The 19,215-nt window shown below is 43.6% G+C and overlaps 1 protein-coding gene and 1 long non-coding RNA gene across 3 annotated transcripts in view; both read right to left on the bottom strand.

Annotated features, from left to right (window-relative positions):
- Nucleotides 1-200: 200 nt before the first annotated feature.
- On the bottom strand, nucleotides 201-2,541 carry LOC110523871. Its single transcript, XR_002473503.2, has 3 exons — nucleotides 2,419-2,541; nucleotides 2,201-2,291; nucleotides 201-783 (listed from the first exon to the last, which is right to left on the bottom strand). It is a non-coding gene; the product is annotated as an uncharacterized LOC110523871 (long non-coding RNA).
- Nucleotides 2,542-11,983: 9,442 nt separating this feature from the next.
- Nucleotides 11,984-19,215, bottom strand: part of LOC110523872 (soluble lamin-associated protein of 75 kDa) — a 30,682-nt gene continuing 23,450 nt past the window's right edge. Inside the window, exons 7-14 of one of the 2 annotated variants that reach the window (XM_021602973.2) lie at nucleotides 18,186-18,308; nucleotides 17,710-17,807; nucleotides 17,440-17,482; nucleotides 17,182-17,290; nucleotides 16,721-16,868; nucleotides 16,263-16,436; nucleotides 15,825-16,031; nucleotides 11,984-15,727 (exon numbers count right to left, since the gene is read on the bottom strand). In XM_021602973.2, coding sequence (XP_021458648.2) covers nucleotides 14,993-15,727; nucleotides 15,825-16,031; nucleotides 16,263-16,436; nucleotides 16,721-16,868; nucleotides 17,182-17,290; nucleotides 17,440-17,482; nucleotides 17,710-17,807; nucleotides 18,186-18,308 — 1,637 coding nt within the window. In that variant the 3' untranslated portion in view covers nucleotides 11,984-14,992. The remainder of the gene's footprint in view (nucleotides 15,728-15,824; nucleotides 16,032-16,262; nucleotides 16,437-16,720; nucleotides 16,869-17,181; nucleotides 17,291-17,439; nucleotides 17,483-17,709; nucleotides 17,808-18,185; nucleotides 18,309-19,215) is intronic. The other variant, XM_036977584.1, reaches the window with a different exon arrangement.

Genomic DNA, 19,215 nt, shown 5'->3' on the forward strand with positions numbered 1-19,215 from the left:
TTTCGATTGGCTGAGAAATGCTGCCTGTCTGTCTCCTCCCCCGATACGTTCACTACTATGGGACAGCTGGAGACGAATTTGAATATTGAAACAATGTTGCAAAAGTCTGCGAGACAGACCGTAAGGTTTATACAAATCTCTGCTGTTGAAAACTAAATGTTAGTCTAAAAGAAATGTGCGATAACGTCGAGATGCTTTTTATAGTGGAGATCACGTTTATAAACTACCTGGCTGGGCTGATGAGACAGTGGATTGCGCAGTCAGATGGAACAGAGTAAATAGGCATTTTAACGTCATCGATTTAGCCGGTGGTAACTTGTGGAAGACACACCAATCAGCATTAGACCCACCCGGTGTATAAATGAAGGACATATTTCAGCCCATGTTTAGATTGTTGCTCGTTTTGTGAGTTGTAAGACTGAGTCTTGTTTTTCCTTTCCCCCAATTGTTTTCTCATTATCTGGGTTTACTGTTGGCCTTGTATATTTATTATGTTTTTTTACATTGTTGGCCTTGTAAATGTATTAGTCCATGATTGTTTTGTACACACCACGCAAGCACTCATGCACAGCTCAAACCAGAAGTAAAATAGGACTTGCAATAGCTCCTCCCTTATGATAAGAAACCTTCCTTTACATGATGTGTTTTCTTTTCACAATAGCAATGGCCGTTTCTTGTTACTTTTTGATAATGAGGCAAACAACTCCAGCCACAAAACATTCTATACATCATTTGAAGAGGCTGGTCCTTGGTCCTCTCTTCAGCCTCCTTGTTGTTTAGCATCTGGCAACACATATAAAAGAGATATATTTAACAGACAGATAAGATGCAGTGCATCCTCATCAATCTACACACAATACAAATGACAAATAATAAAGAGTAATACCTTATTTACATAAATATTCAGACCCTTTGCTTTGAGACTCGAAATTGAGCTCAAGTGCATCCTGTTTCCATTGATCATCCTTAAGATGTTTCTACAACTTTAATAGAGTCCACCGGTGGTAAATTCAATTGATTGGACATGATTTGGAAAGGCTCACACCTGTCTATATATGGTCCCACAGTTGACAGTGCATGTCAGAGCAAAAACCAAGCCATGAGGTCAGAATTGTCCATAGAGCTCCAAGTCAGATGTGTCAAGACACAGATCTGGGAGTAAGGGTACCAAAAATTTGTGCAGCATTGAAGGTCCCCAAGAACACAGTTTGGAACCAAAAGTTTGGAACCACCAAGACTCTTCCTAGAGCTGGACGTCAAACCAAACTGAGCAATCAGGGAAGGGCTTTGGTGAGGGAGGTGACCAAGAACCTGTTGGTCACTCTGACAGAGCGCCAGAGTTCCCAGGTGGCGCAGCAGTCTAAGGAACTGCATCTCAGTGCTAGAGGCGTCACTACAGACCCTTGTTCAATTCCAGGCTGTATCACAACCGGCTATGATTGGGAAGGTCGTCTGGTTTAGGGTTTGGCCGGGGTAGGCCGTCATTGTAAATAAGAATGTTTTTAATTAACTTGCCTAGTAAAACAAAGGTTAAAAAAAACAATTTAAAAATAAATGGGAGAACCTTCCTGAATGCTAAGTGTCACGTCTGGATCAAACCTGGCATCATCCCAACGGTGAAGCATGGTGATGGCAGTATCATGCTGTGAGGATGTTTTTCAGCGGCAGGAACTGGGAGACTAGTGAGGATCGAGGAAGACAAACGGAGCAAAGTACAGAGGATCTTTGATGAAAGCGCTCTGGAACAGGTTTAGGACGTCAGACTGGGGTGAAAGTTCACCTAACAGGACAACAACCCTAAGCACACAGCCAAGACGACGCAGGAATGGTTTCGGGACAAATCTCTGATTGTCCTCAAGTGGCCCAGCCAGAGCCCGGACTTGAAACCGATCAAACATCTCAGGAGAGACCTGAAAATAGCTACGCAGCGACGCTCCCCATCCAACCTGACAGAGCTTGAGAGGATCTGCAGAGAACTGGAGAAACTCCCCAAATACAGGTGTGCCAAACTTGTTGCTTAAAACCCAAGAAGACTTGAGGCTGAAAGATTTATGAGGAGATTTGAAGGAAAACAACTATTTAATCAATTTTAGAATAAGGCTGTCATGTACCAAAATGTGGAAAATGACAAAGGGTCTGAATACTTTCCGAAAGCACTGTAGATAGATAGAAGTAGCAGAAACACACACACTAGACGTACTTTGCTGCAGGCGGTCAATGAACGGACTTGCTAACAGGACACCCAGCAGGGCGAACAAGGTCGTCAACACACTCAAGGTCGTCATTCTTTACTACAGCACATAGAAAACACAATTTTCATTCATTATCAATAAGACAGTGAATATTCAGATTTCAGATTCAGGCACCTGCCACATATCAGGTGGAGTAGACTATAGTTCAATTAAAAGGCAAACTTACCTCAAGAGTTTGAGGATGGAGGTTTCGGTTGATAGCTGACTAGGATGGAGTTTCTGAACCTTTACGGAGACCAAGTTGGATGTCTTCTACTTTATATAGTGGGGTTTCATCCTCCCTATCTGCAGCCAACTGCCACACCCCTTACACACACACACACACACACCTCACACTCGCTGTGTGTACTTACCTATACAAATATGTACTCAGGCTCATCATGTTGCATGCATCTTGTTATTTTTATTACAGTTGAAGGGAAAAACCGAACACTAGCATATATTTGTCATGTCTCCCATTGACATTTATGAATGATTAACATGAAAGTCAAGAGTTGTGCACGCTAATGTCAACTCTGAAGCGGCCCTTTAGGACCACATATCTGACCCAAACTAAATAACATGACTTGTTATTCTTGCCATAAAGGCCCAGTGCCATCAAACATATGATTTGCCCGTGTTTTATATATTTCCATACTATGAGGTTGGAATAAGACTGAAATTGTGAAAATTATGATAATGACATTTTAATGTACGAGCTGTTTGAAAAGACAGCCTGAAATTTCAGCGGGATGGAGTTTTGGCCTGCCTGGTGACATCCCCAGTTAGTTAATAGTTCCAAAACCTCGGCCAATAACAGCTAGTTTTCTGTTTTCCCCTCCCGGAACACCCCAGACAGTCCTAGCAAATTTCTTGCTTGAGAAATTGCTATTTTCTAAGAAGCTATTTTTGTTTATTATTGACAATTTTAATTGAAACCAAACCACAGTAAGGTACTTGATTGTTACCCAGAAATAATTTGATATTGAGATAAGACCTTCCTCTAACATGAACCCTAAATGAAACCATATGACAACCAAAGATTGACAGTCATGTCAATTATGTTATGACATTTTTTCAAATGTAGGCCAAAGTATCTTATGAAAAGAGCAAAATGTCAATAATGTGAAAGAAATCACAAGATCAGGTTTTGGTTCAACTTGCTCAACCAGTGGAGACTGCTCAAACAAAGGGGAGGACCATCCTCAGAGAATTTCATAAAAATATTGCGAAACATTAAAAAAGATAAAACAAAACAGCACTCTGTAGGGTAGCACCATGTTGTAGCCAGAGGACAGCTAGCTTCCGTCCTCCTCTTGGTACATTGACGTCAATACAAAACCTAGGAGGCTCATGGTTATCACCCCTTACATAGACTTACACAGTAATTCTAACAACTTCCGGAGGACGAGTCTCTATAATGCTCTTGCATTATAAACTGACATGTTGACCACCCATTCAAAGTAAATAAATCTGGTACTGAAAGCATAAGCTACAGTTAGCTAGCACTGCAGTGCAGTGCATAAAAATGTGGTGAGTAGACTCAAAGATAGACAATAGTTGAACAGTTTAAGAAATTAAGGAGAAGCGAGAGAGAGAGAGATAGATCTAACTTTCACTTAGCTAGTGAATGCAGCTAGCTAGTTTAGCCTACTCAAACAACCGGCTCAAACACAGGGATGCCATGTTAGCTAGCTGCCTATGGCTATCCAGCACTGGAACTTTTCTAAGTCAAGGTAAGCTTTGGTTTTATTCATTTATTGCCATCAGGGCCCGCCGGTGTAACTGCTAAACTGCTTGCTGTACACTGTACTGTATGATTGTAGAGGGTTTAGTAACGCATTAGTTCTAGTAGCTATGTTAACCATGACATCAGCTAATATGGTGACAATGATGTAGGCTGTGTGTAGCGGTTAGGGGTTATGATACGAAGGTTTGGCTTGGAAAGGTTCTCGCCTGGTCAGACAGCTGATGTGTTGTGCACTGAAGTCCACAAGCGAAAGGAAAAATGGTGAGAGGAGAGCGCATAGATGCTAGAAGGAATTAATGAGCAAAGTGATCACAATGCTTATATGTGGCTGCTATGAAAGTGAACTGTGTTTGCGTGTGATCATGGGTGTGTTCATTCTGCCGATTCTGTTGAAAAACGTGTCTTAAAAAGGAGGCAAACGGAACAGTGAAAAACTTACCCGAGTTTGTCCTATAGCAACTTTTGTTTGCAATTGTTGGACTAATGATTACAGCCTAGATCAGCTAGTTGCCTTGTGCACCGACGTTGTAAACATCCATTCATAGGCTAGGTTGTAGCAACGTTATGATGGGTTTAGGGAAAATGTTAGTATCATGTAGTAGCCTAAACCTATCGATGTTACATTGAGCTGGATGAACAGAATATGAATGACTGTAATAGAAATAAGGCCAAGACCACAACAACAACAAAAAACAATCGTCCTCCCTCATCTTCAAATGGCACAGACCGCCACTGTGCTCAACATTTCTAAATATAAGAAAAGATTTAAAGATAAAACAGTCGATCAGGTGAGTCTTCTCCTCTAACACAGGAGAAAATAAACAGAAACAGTTCCTGGTAGAGATCCCATCCCGTCAGGCTGTTTACCTATCAACCTCCTCCCAGATCCCCCTTGGCATGGAATAAGCCTACCAAATGGAAACGCGGAAGGAGTAATGGGTCCACAGTTTTCAATAACAATTAGATGTGACAATAAGTCAGTCAGCAGGAATGTGCAGTATTTTAGTCTGTTGGCTGTTCAGTATCCACACAGTGTAGAACCTGTATCGGATGCTTGAGGCCTGGGGCTGCATCTGAAATGGCACCCCTGCAGTATATAGTACACTACCTTTGTCCAGAACCCCATAGGCTCTGATCCAAAGTAGTGCACTATACTCCCTATGCATTGTATATGGACAGTGAAACATTTGTTAATTTGGCTCTATACTCCAGCATTTTGGATTTAAGATTTTTTTAAATTCATACGAGGCAACAGTACAGAATGACACTTTACAGATATTTTTTTATACCCATCTGTTTTACTGCCTAGAAACGAAAGCACTTGATGTATCATGACATACGTAGGAAGACGTGTGCTGAAAGATTGGGGGGGAGGGGGGGGGGGGAAATAGGATACTAAATGTCAATTTTATTCCAAACCCCAATTTACAGCACTTCTGTAGAATGGCCCATAATAGGGAATAGTGTGCCATTTGTGAAGGACCTCGGCGTTACTCTGGACCCTGATCTCTCTTTTGAAGAACATATCAAGACCATTTCAAGGACAGCTTTTTTTCATCTACGTAACATTGCAAAAATCAGGAACTTTCTGTCCAAAAATGATGCAGAAAAATTAATCCATGCTTTTGTCACTTCCAGGTTAGACTACTGCAATGCTCTACTTTCCGGCTACCCGGATAAAGCACTAAATAAACTTCAGTTAGTGCTAAATACGGCTGCTAGAATCCTGACTAGAACCAAAAAATTTGATCATATTACTCCAGTGCTAGCCTCTCTACACTGGCTTCCTGTCAAAGCAAGGGCTGATTTCAAGGTTTTACTGCTAACCTACAAAGCATTACATGGGCTTGCTCCTATCTATCTCTCTGATTTGGTCCTGCCGTACATACCTACACGTACGCTACGGTCACAAGACGCAGGCCTCCTAATTGTCCCTAGAATTTTTAAGCAAACAGCTGGAGGCAGGGCTTTCTCCTATAGAGCTCCATTTTTATGGAACGGTCTGCCTACCCATGTCAGAGACGCAAACTCGGTCTCAACCTTTAAGTCTTTACTGAAGACTCATCTCTTCAGTGGGTCATATGATTGAGTGTAGTCTGGCCCAGGAGTGGGAGGGTGAACGGAAAGGCTCTGGAGCAACGAACCACCCTTGCTGTCTCTGCCTGGCCGGTTCCCCTCTTTCCACTGGGATTCTCTGCCTCTAACCCTATTACAGGGGCTGAGTCACTGGCTTTACTGGGGCTCTCTCATGCCGTCCCTGGAGGAGGTGCGTCACCTGAGTGGGTTGAGTCACTGATGTGGTCATCCTGTCTGGGTTGGCGCCCCCCCCCCCCCCCTTAAGTTGTGCCGTGGCGGAGGTCTTTGTGGGCTATACTCAGCCTTGTCTCAGGATGGTAAGTTGGTGGTTGAAGATATCCCTCTAGTGGTGTGGGGGCTGTGCTTTGGCAAAGTGGGTGGGGTTATATCCTTCCTGTTTGGCCCTGTCCGGGGGTGTCCTCGGAGTGGGCCACAGTGTCTCCTGACCCCTCCTGTCTCAGCCTCCAGTATTTATGCTGCAGTAGTTTATGTGTCGGGGGGCTAGGGTCAGTTTGTTATATCTGGAGTACTTCTCCTGTCCTATTCGGTGTCCTGTGTGAATCTAAGTGTGCGTTCTCTAATTCTCTCCTTCTCTCTTTCTCTCTCTCGGAGGACCTGAGCCCTAGGACCATGCCCCAGGACTACCTGACATGATGACTCCTTGCTGTCCCCAGTCCACCTGGCTGTGCTGCTGCTCCAGTTTCAACTGTTCTGCCTTATTATTATTCGACCATGCTGATCATTTATGAACATTTGAACATCTTGGCCATGTTCTGTTATAATCTCCACCCGGCACAGCCAGAAGAGGACTGGCTATCCCACATATGCTCTCTCTAATTCTTTCTTTCTTTCTCTCTCTCTCTCGGAGGACCTGAGCCCTAGGACCATGCCCCAGGAATACCTGACATGATGACTCCTTGCTGTCCCCAGTCCACCTGACTGTGCTGCTGCTCCAGTTTCAACTATTCTGCCTTATTATTATTCGACCATGCTGGTCATTTATGAACATTTGAACATCTTGACCATGTTTTGTTATAATCTCCACCCGGCACAGCCAGAAGAGGACTGGCCACCCCACATAGCCTGGTTCCTCTCTAGGTTTCTTCCTAGGTTTTGGCCTTTCTAGGGAGTTTTTCCTAGCCACCGTGCTTCTTCACCTGCATTGCTTGCTGTTTGGGGTTTTAGGCTGGGTTTCTGTACAGCACTTTGAGATATCAGCTGATGTACGAAGGGCTATATAAAATAAATTTGATTGATTGATTGATTGATTTAGGACGCAGACGTAGGTATTCAAATACTACAGTGCCACCTGTTGATAAACGCATGACTAAGCAAAACTGGAAGTTAGGATTTTGCCCCAGAGTGATGTACCATGGGAGGAGGCCTGATACTGTAGGGGGCCCCGAGGGTTGGATCTCTACCAGGATCTCTAACAGTTGATTTTTTTCTTTGTTTGTGAGGAAACCTGATCTACCGTTTGTCTTCAAGTATTTAATTGTTAGGTGAAAAGCTAAAAAAAAAAAAAAAAAAAAAACTCTTGTTCTTACCCACAGTGTCTTCAAGAAGTAATCGTCCACCTTGATTTTTCCCACATTCTGTGTTACAAAGTGAGATTCACATTGTAGTATTCAATCCCCTGAGTCAACACATGTTAGAACCACCTTTGGCAGCAATTACAGCTGTGAGTATTTCAGAACTTTGCAAACCTGGATTGTACAATATTTGCCCATTATTTTTGAAATTCTTCAAGTTGGTTGTTGACCATTGCTAGAAAGCCATTTTCTAGTCTTGCCAGATATTTTCAAACTGATTCAAGTCAAAACTGTAACTAGGCCACTTAGGAACATACATGTCATCTTGGTAAGTAACTCCAGTGTATATTTGGCCTTGTGTTTTAGGTTATTGTCCTGCTAAAAGGTGGATTTGTCTCCCAGTGTGTTTGGAAACCAGACTGAAACAGGGTTTCCTCTGGGAAACCTTGCTGATGACAAGCATACCCATATTGCAGCCACCACCAAACTTGAACATTTTATTAAGAGTGGTACTCAGTGATGTTGTGTTGGATTTTCCTCAAACACAAAGTTTTGTATTCAGGACATAGTGTTAATTTCTTTGCCACATTTTTTGCAGTATTACTTTAGTGCCTTATTGCAAACAGGAGGCATGTTCTGGAATATTTGCATTCTGTACATGCTTCCTTCATTTAGGTTAGTATCGTGGAGTAACTTATGTTGTTGATCCATCCTCAACTTTCTTTCACAGTCATTTAACTCTAACTGGTTTAAAATCACTATTAGCCTCATGGTGAAATCTCTGAGAAGTTTCCTTCCTCTCCGGCAACTGAGTTACGAAGGACGCCTATATCTTTCTGAATACTTTCCGAAGGCCCTGTACCTTTTATAAAATAATCAAATGACCCATGTACTGTATATTGATTTCCAAAGTAGCGATTCTAACTAGTGGGTTTCTGCATGCATCTATCTGGTAGATCAGCGTGGTTAGGTAGGCAGGCCTGTGTGTGTCTGTTCTATTGAGTGGGCACAATGTGGAGCTCTGTTGGCATATCTCCAGCAAGCAGTGTGTGTGTGTGTGTGTGTGTGTGTGTGTAGGGACATGAGTCCAGACAATGAGTGAGCAGAGCTTCCCCGTGTTTGTGCACAGAGCCAACACACATTGAGCATGCTGACCTAACATAACCCTCTGTATGTACTGTAACACACAGACACAGGAGGTCAGGACAGGGACATACACTGCATTTCTCAAGAGGATACGATCCTGACAGACCGCTGTCTTGCATCATCTACGCACACACAGCATTCGTATCTAAATAGTACACGTCGTCTTTAAAAAAAATCTGTATTTTCCTTTAGTGCTGGTTAATTTGTTCTCCATAAAGAAGTGGATTATTGAAATGAACTATGAAACAAAGGAATTTAAAGGCTTCACAAGCTCATAAGTTTACCCTCTACTGCACCACAACTGAAAGTGTTACACACACACAATGTAATTAAATCCCACAAAAGGCGAATTTATAAAATATCACTCAGGTAATTGAACATGCACACTCGTATGCACTCACACCCTTTGAAATGTATTTTAATTGGAAAGTCAAATTCTACTCGCTATCCTACCTTCCACAAACAGTAATCCACGGAACACAGTATATAAAGGTGGATAAAGTCAGACGGTGACAAACAGACACCTTCTTTACGTGACATTCAAGCAAATTCTAAATCCAAACGAGGCAGGCAGCTAGGTGCCACATTACTGGAAAAACACATGCTTGTGTGTATGTGTGCAACCTGACAGCCCGCCACACGGCAGGGGTCTCAGTGAGTGTGAACTCTGTGTACACCACAGCTGCAGACAGCAGACGGAACCAACAGCTTCCTGCTAATAAAGAGAATAAATAAATACTGCTTAAGACGGCGTGTTTACCCCGCCAGTCCACGTTTATCGATGCTCTCCGATCGAAAGCTGCAAATGAGCTCCAATGTCACTGATGAGGAGACAGAGTTTGAGTATGGGTAGAGATGTGTAACCCCAAAACCACACAAGGGTCATTCGAGACTCAATAGTACCTTAGCCCACTGAACTGATTCCCAGGCATTAGCTCTGGTAGAGCTAACACAAATCTAAGGTGAAGTTACTCAACACCAAAACGTTGTTCACCAAACCCTCTTGCTTATACATTGGCTATACTGGTCACTCCCTAGCAGTGAACAGAACACATTAGCAACAAGATTGTCAGATTAGCATTTGTTTATTCTTCCCTGTCATATTAACCATATTGCTGTGAGTGAAGTCAAATCAATCACTGATAGTTATCAATAAGTCTAAATACCTAAGAGTTTCTCTATAGAGCATTATTTCAAGATAATGTATGCCTCACGGTTTAGATAAAACAAGAAGTTCTAGAGAGAGAGAAACAACTGTGGCAATAACACTGTCTGTGTGTGTGTGTGTGTGTTAGTCTCGAACAGGTTCCGAAGGTCGAGACAAACGACAGAGAGAGGAGGATGAGGGATGGGTGGTGGGTTTGGATGAGAGTGGGGCCAGAGAGGGGAGGAGAGAGAGTGAAAATAAAGATAGAAGGGGAGGGGGGGGTAAAGAGATGGAGAGAGACTGCCTGCATACACTGTCAAGACAGTTAATATAAGGTTTGGAGATAAGGTCCTGCAGACAAACATTGACCAAATCAGCCATTTCAGTGTGCGAGCCTGAACTGCCAGTCACAATGACAGACAACGCAACAATCAGCACTCACTCTCCGATAAGAGCTCCACTGGGCGCGTGCAGCAAACAGCCAATCTACTGCGTGCCTGGCAAGGAGGGCGATAGAGAGAGGGAGGAGGGAGGGAGAGCAGACAGCAAGAGAGAGAGATGGGCAATAAATCTACAGAGAAGATGTGGACAAAGAATGAACAGCACAGTGAAGGAGGGAAGAATAGCAGAGAAAGAGAGAGAATGAAAAGGCAAAGAAGATCTTTCCAACAACCCCCCCCCCCCCCACACACACAGAGAGAGCGAAAGAGAGAGGGAAAATAAAATAGGTGATAGGTAAAACAGGAACGGTGTGAGATCGGATCTTAAAATAGGGCCTCTCCTTGGTCTCTCGTTACCTGGGCATAGCAGACATTTATGATCATATAGTTGACTTGTTCATTCTTTAATAATCAAGTCTGCTTTGCCGTACACAATGGCATCATTTTATTGCCTCAACTGATTAATGGTGCGTGCACGTGTGTGTGTGTGTGCGGAAGGGTGGGATAACACTCCCTATCTATTGATAGTCTCATACAGTATGCCAAAGAAATCCACACATAAAATAAACACATATTGAATGCCAGGGTGGATGCCTGAGTGGAAGCCAAGCTAACTACCCACTGGGTTGTGTTGTGTTCTGGGACCTTGGAACCACACTGGCCCCTTCTGGTTGGAGCAGGAACTACAGCTGAGACCACCACAGAGGGTTGGGAAACACTCCTAGTCATTTACCTCCGTCAGACACACTTAGACTCAGTCGAGCAAAACAGTGGACAATAGCTACCGCTGCCTGGAAGAACTGTCGGTGTTCCCTTCGAGTCAGAGAGCGAGCGAGAGGGGCCTCGGTGTCTCAATCACACACACCTAATATGCTATTTTTCTGTCTACTGATAACAGTACAAGAAAACAACATATTGATGTTACTACCATCGTGTGTGCGTGGTGAGAGAAAGACAAAAAATAAAGGAGAATGAAAGAAGTGCGTGAATTTGTATACTGCATGCGTGTGTGTGTGTGTGTGTGTGTGTGTGTGTGTGTGTGTGTGTGTGTGTGTGTGTGTGTGTGTATAGAGTGGTAGGTTAAAGGGTTAAGTCCTGTCCCAGGCTGCATGCAGCTTTCCCTTGCTGTGTCAAGCCCCATTAAACCAGCTACACCACAGCAATATGGTGCTATCAATTACACACACCAGACCAGCAATGAAGAGAGAGCGGCTGGGAGAGGGGGAAGAAGAGTCGGTGAGAGAGGCAGGAACACACAAACAGGAGAAAACAGCCACATAGAAGACCTGCAGCTTGGCTCACACACATCCCGTACACACCAGTGGAGGCTGCTGAGGGGAGGATGGGCTCATAATGTCTGGAACGAAGCGAATGGAATGGCATCAAAAACACACGTGTTTGATACCATTCCACCTATTCCACTCCAGCCAGTACCAATGAGCCAGTCCTCCCCAATTAAGGTGCCACCAACCTCCTGTGGCACACACGGACATCCCTCTCGCTGCTGCACTCCAGACAGCTGACGATAAGGCTCTGCTGGGCTTATCTGATGGCAAACACACACAGGGCTGTGCTCCAGTGGGGAATAGGACAGGCTGCGGGGAGAGGAAGCTGAGATCACTCAGAGAGATGTGGGTCCAACACTACAGGGACAAGGCAGATCTGGAGCCATCACTCTGGCACACACATTTTTTATTTTACACAGGCCTCTCTACAAGGTTTACTTGATATACAGATACAATCAAGTGATGCATGCATTCGATAAAAAAACAAAGGGGGAAAAGGTAAGTGTTTGCCACTAGATACACACCGAGCAAATCCAAAGTGTAATTTCAGAAAAACTTAAAAAAAAAAAAAAAAAAAATGTATTAAGAAGGAGGAAATCAAAAATTGAAATATGTTCTGCAAGATATAAGATGAAGAGTAGCCTGTGGTAATACAGCTGAGAAACCAACAGGTCCAGTAACATCACAAGAGGCAGATTATGTGGAAGTGACAAGATGCTGTAATCTATTATAACTCAGCGAATTCAGGTGATTTGAAATCCTACTTATTAGTTGAAAAATATCACATGTAAAACTGATTGGGGGGAGGGGGGGGGGGGGGGCACACATTTCTTTGTTTTGAAATAGACATCTTTCCCATTCATTTAAATGTGGATTCATCTCCTGAATTGGGACCCTGATAGTACCCGTGACTAAACATAGGTGTGGGCGGTGAAACGGTTAATCTCGCCAACCACAAACGGTACACGTTACAGTGCAAACTAAATCAACAGAACACGACCCTAAAGGGTACCCCTTTTCTCCCTTTGACCAGTGCCAATAGGGCTTTGGTCAAAAGCGTGCACTATATAGGGCATCATTTACCATTCAGGACAGTCTAAAGTCTATTGGTTGCGAATGAGGCCAATAAGGATGACTGATTTAGAGAAGTACGAGGTACATTCAGGAAGGTGCAATGTTCTGAACGTTGCAAATAAGGAGCGTCTTGTACCCGGCTAACAAACCATTTCTGACGTTGCACCCTACTGAACACGGCCCCTTGGGGCAAGCCAGCCTTCATTTTTGGAGAGCACCAGCACAAACCCAGTCAGACATATCTACGAAGCATGCATGTATAAAACCACCAGACAGAGGGAACCACAGCAGCTGAATGTGGCAGAATGTGAGTGCCACCAAGTGGTGGACTTCCATTTTCAACTCAAATCTGAAAACGCTACAACAGGGTCAAGACAGGCTATATACACACTATACTCGACGCTGCAGCTCAACGACACCTACTCTGGCTCCCTCTGCTGTTGCAGCATATCCAGAACACATTCCAACAGAAAACGAACAGAACTAACATGGCTGTGTAATATTCTGTACATCAGTTTCATGGCATCACAATAAGCCTTTAAAACACTTTGGGGGAACCAGAATAGAGTAGCAACAAGACGTAATGGAACCCATCCAGTATAGCAGTGGTTGAAAGAACGGGTATTTCAGCAACCAGCACATGGTGAGCATCTCAAGAGTACAGAGTGGCATCCTCTCCTCGCCTCCTTTCCTTCCCCTGCACTGATCTGGAAGTGGAGAGGTGAAAGCAAAATCCCCTGGTAGGTTTCTGCCACATTGCCTTCACTTACCCCTAGTTCTCAGACCAGTGCAGATTAAGGAGAGGAAGCCGCTCCACCAGGTGTCGTACGCTGTAGCTCCTTGTATGTGACATATCCTGGACACAGCGAACACACATCAGTCATACAAAAATGGATATATTTCTGCCTTTTACAATAGATGTTATGAAGGCAATAAGATTAACAATAGAGGCAGCGTTGGTGTTTTTTTTTTTGTTTGTAGTAGGGAGAAACCAAAAACTCATGTCACCCAAAACACCATCTGTGAGACTGACATTCTGACATCAAGGTTTACATTATAGAAACATAATTACTAGAATGGGGAGACCCTATTTCAAGTCAATGACTAATTATATACACGCCTACGGTTTCCATCAAAACAGTTGCATTGACACGATCTGCCAAGGCTAGAACAGGTTTCCTTCCATACAGAGGGAAAACACCCTTACAGTCAATGCAACTGCCTAGAACCATCTCGTAAACGCTGGGGAGCACCATCCAATCCTTTAGCACGGGTCATATTCATTAGTGCACAGTGGAGTGTTTTTATTTTATTGAACAAGTTCAGGTTGTCCGTTTGGTGCCTAGTGAATACGGCCCTAGTTAAGGTTCTATATATTGACCTATAACCATGGTACATCAATAGCCCATTTGATGCATTCTGCTTCACGTCTTTGGCTCAATGTGCCCTCTACTAGTGAATCAACACTCAATGACGGCATACAATTCACATTGTATTAACGGAATTTGGGTTGCAACATTTTTTTTCTCCCAATAGTGAAAGTTGTCATTTTACAAAATGTTTATATCAAAAATATCGATGGTACATAAACTCAGTTACTTCAAAATGCTGGTATGATCTAGTTATTGTAATATACATATCTTATCCAATTTCAATTAAACACGCTATGAATTATATTACAAAGTATCAATCGCCATCTTAAATTATGAATGGGAAAGACTATTAGGATATCAGAAACATTTATTTTATTGCTAAATTAAGATCAATAATGTCCAAATCGATTGTTCCTATTCAAAACACATTCTATGGATACATTCACTATAGTATCTGTGTGTATACATATCAATATGCATGTGTGTGAGTACGTGCCGTGCAACCTAAAGATCATGATTTGACGTTCATTCACAGCTTTTCGAAAGGCGCATCGGAAAATATCATTTCATCACTCCAACAACATGGAACTGGGTTTGATCGTGAAAATCTTTGAGTGACAATCACATTCAAACCACAACAGGCCTGTTAAACTCAATATCAGTCAGTTCCTATAGAACAAGGCAGTAAAAACAAGATTACCATGACATATGAACAACATTAAAAGACTTCACATTGACGAATTACAACAGCGAGTGCTGCGTTTTCCTGTTCAAACACTTTTTTGGTCGTTTTCTGTAAAGATAAATGAACTACCTAAAGTAAATGCATCTAAACATCATACTGAGATAATACAAGTAAACTTTAGACCCCTTACAAACCCTAAAACCAGACAGAAAACATCACTGTGTGTGTGTGTGTTGTGCATGCCTGGTGTGTTTAGATCTTGCCGTGTCGTTTCCCTCTGGCTTTATTTGGAGTCTGGACCGGTCGGCTCTTCCTTCTCAATGCCCTCTGGTCAATCACTTGTGGCTCCTCCTCTTCCTTCACCTCTTCCTCAGCCCAACTCTTCTCTACAGCCTCTTCTTCCTCCTCCTCTGTAGTTGTAGCTTTCTCCTCCTCTTCCACTGTGACCTCTGGCTGCTCCCTGTCCTGCTCGATGACCACTCTGTTCAGTCTCTTAGATTTACGTTCAGGCGCCGCCGGGCCACTGCCCCCAACTCTCCTCCAAAGGGCCTGACTCTTGCCTCCCTCGTCTGAGCTCTCACTTCTCTCCTCGAACTCCTCTGTAGTCGTAGCATTCTCCATCTCCTCTACCCCTTTATTTTCCTCATTCGCGACCAGGACCTCTTCCTTCGCCGCCTCCTCCTCCTCCTCCTCCTCCTCTCCTTCCTCCAGAGGCTGGTAGGACAGGTCTCCTTCCAGCACCTGGACCACCGTTTCCTGGCTACTGCTGTCCACCGCAATGACCTCCACCAATTTCTTCTTCACCTCTGGTTCCTCCATTGCGCGCTCCTCCACCTCTTCTCTCTTTACCTCCTCTCCTTCCATGGGCGAGGGGGCCTCCTCTGGAGCGGAGGCCGGCTCTTTTACAAACGGGAGAGGAGCCTCCTTCTCCACATCCTCCACCACAGCCAACCCCTCCGACGCCACGGGAGTTGCTACTACAGTGTCCTGCGCCGTAGAGGACAAAAAGAGAACAATTAGCATTTGTTAAAAACGTATTCCCAAATTCCCTTTGTACACAGTACAAATCCACTGCTTTCCCCACCTTTCCTCCCTCTACCTCCCCTCCTTCCATGGGTGTAGCCTCCTCACGCACATCCCCAGAGAGTGAGGGCTCTGCTGGGGGTGGTTCTGCAGGCGAGGGGGCCTCCTCTGAAACAGACGCTGGACCGTCTACTAACGGGAGAGGATCCTGCTCCTCCACAGCTTCAGCCAACCCCTCTGGCGCCACAGGAGCTGCTTCTAATATGTCCTGCAGGGGACAAAAAAAGACAGAAAAAAGGTGCATTTGTTAAAACCTACCCAATTCCCTTTCTAACACATACCATAGAAAGAAACAAGTCCACGGTGCAAAAATTAAACTGTCCAACAATGAAAGGCTACCATTGTCTCATCTGTGAACCCCTTGCTCCAATAATGGCCTCATCCCACACATTCCAACTGTCATACAAGGTTAATCCTCTTGAGGAATTGAACCACATACTTCAGCCTCGATGGACTCTTCCTCCTCTGCTGCCGCCTCCTCCACGTCTTCCTCTGTCGTTCTATTCTCCAGTACAGCCTCTCCCTCCACCTCCACTCCATCCTTTACCTCCTCCCTCTGGCCATCAGTCAGTTCTCCGTTCATCTTGACTATCTGTGTTTCCCATGTCTGAATCTGTTATTCAATGTGTTTTTATGGGATAATTGAATTAAAGCCAAATCAATGCGGTCTGAAACGAGACCCTATTCACTATATAGTGCACTACTTTTGGCCAGGGGCCATAGGGAATAGGGGGTGCCATTTGACACAACAAGTGTGACAATCTATGAGTGACTGGTTATTCTCTAACAGTAACCATAGTAACACAACGATGACAATCAAAACAGAACAGCCAAATGAACCGTTGTTTTCTAATGCTGTATTCATATATTGACCCCCCCTCCCCCATATCTTCTCACCTGAGCTTTGGTCGTCGTCATCTCCATCTCCTCCTGGGCCACAGCAGCCTCTGCCTCTCCAGACTCCTCCCCCGCTCTTCCTTCCGCCTCCTCCTGTCCTCCGTCCTCTACAGCCGTGTTGGTGGGCTCGGACTTTGCATCCTCCATTCTAAAACGCACAATAGACCAGTGGTATTATTATAATTTAGAGCCAAAAGGAAGCTTTCATACTTGAAAACCATATATAGGTTGGGTTACAACCTGAAACAAAAGGTCACATTACAGTGTTGAAAATACTATGGGTATGAGTCTTGATTGACTGACTTGACTGATTGACTGCCTGATGAGTAAAATAGTCACTGAATTTATGAGAATTAAGGAGCACTTCTGCCCTGGAAAAAAAATACTGTATACATTGAATTCTACACGTGTCATTAATACTTTAATGTAGGTTTCTATTTCACTGAGACTCCGTGTCTAACCTGTTCATCTTCAGAGGCTGGCTCTCCTCCGTGGAGTCTGTCTCTTCTCTGCCACGCTTTTTATGTCCGCTACTCCTGCTACGCGTTGACACGGGTGAGCCATCCAGCGCTAGAGAAAGAGTAGCCATTTTCATTCCAATGTGTAGTCACACAAAACTTTTTTCTTCTTCTCTGTATTCAGAAAATCTCTAATTGTTCTTATTGGTTATTTATTTCAGGACTCCATGGAGATCCTAAAGACTTCTCTGAGCTACTTACCTTCTATTAACTTCAGGGGAGTATTTACCACCAAAACATCCTCCTATAAAACAAGAAATTAAGACCAAAATCAACTCCTCTTTACTTATAATGTCCCTACACTACAGAACTGAGGTTGGAAGATATTCTTAAATTATAAACAAATACATTCAAAAAGCTGTGGGAGGAGACCCAAAGAGAAAGCATAGCAAAGGAGGAGATTTTTTTTAAAAAGAGAAAGAAACAAGAGACCAAGTTGGATAGATAAGAGAGAGAGAGCCGGAGACGTACGGTGATGTCCAGAAAGTTGTCCTCCTCCATGCTGACGTCTGTGTGGTCCAGGGAGGCTGATCGTCGGTCTCCGTTAGAAGTCGCAGCGTGGAGCACCGCTTTATGGGAATCGGCACGACAATCATAAGTCAATTAGCTGCCCGTCATGTGAGTCTGACCACTGTCTGTCTGATGTCACCAAGTCCCCAGCCCACATCACAGCGGAGCTAATCTGGTTCTCCTGCCATCATCCTGCTATGGTCCCGATAGATCAACTGGGTTGTATTCAGTGAGGTCGCAGATAGAAATGTAGCTGGATAGAAATGCGACTGAATAGAGCTGACGTCGCGATTCGCTACTCTATATGACGATCATATCGGTTCTACATTGCAAATATCTATCTGAAGGTACTGTAACTTCACATCTTCCTGAACAGGCCGTTGGTGTTAGAGCATGGTGTGTGCATCCCTGTATACCTCCTGCCACTGTACCAGTACCTTTCAGTGCTAGGGCTTTCATCTTGCTGGCCACATTCTCTCTCTGGTAAGGTCCTCCCACTCCCTCTACCACCCACAGCAGATCCTGGTCAGCTGGGTACCGACACAGGTACCGGCCACACACTGCAGGTCAGGGAGAGATGACACACTGATTGACCGGTTTATTTTGGGGACGGAAAGTTGTACAGCTCTAGAGTGTAGTGGAGAAATACTACCACCCTGTATACCTGTTTAGAGAGAAACTACTACCACCACTCTGTATACCTGTTTAGAGAGAGAGACGACTACCACCCCCTTGTGTACCGGATTAGAGAGAGACTACTACTACCCTGTATACCTGGTTAGAGAGAGAGTAATACTACTATCCTTTATACCTGTTTAGAGAGAGAGAGAGTAATACTACTATCCTTTATACCTGTTTAGAGAGAGAGTAATACTACTATCCTTTATACCTGTTTAGAGAGAGAGAGAGTAATACTACTATCCTTTATACCTGTTTAGAGAGAGAGAGTAATACTACTATCCTTTATACCTGGTTAGAGAGAGAGTAATAGTACTATACCTGTTTAGAGAGAGAGAGAGTAATACTACTATCCTTTATACCTGTTTAGAGAGAGAGAGAGAGTAATACTACTATCCTTTATACCTGTTTAGAGAGAGAGAGTAATACTACTATCCTTTATACCTGTTGAGAGAGAGAGAGAGAGAGAGTAATACTACTATCCTTTATACCTGTTTAGAGAGAGAGAGTAATACTACTATCCTTTATACCTGTTGAGAGAGAGAGAGTAATACTACTATCCTTTATACCTGTTTAGAGAGAGTAATACTACTATCCTTTATACCTGTTGAGAGAGAGAGAGTAATACTACTATCCTTTATACCTGTTTAGAGAGAGAGAGAGTAATACTACTATCCTTTATACCTGTTTAGAGAGAGAGAGTAATACTACTATCCTTTATACCTGTTTAGAGAGAGAGAGAGTAATACTACTATCCTTTATACCTGTTTAGAGAGAGAGAGAGTAATA

Source organism: Oncorhynchus mykiss, chromosome 5 (genome assembly GCF_013265735.2).
Source record: "Oncorhynchus mykiss isolate Arlee chromosome 5, USDA_OmykA_1.1, whole genome shotgun sequence".
Classification (NCBI taxonomy): Eukaryota; Metazoa; Chordata; class Actinopteri; order Salmoniformes; family Salmonidae; genus Oncorhynchus; species Oncorhynchus mykiss.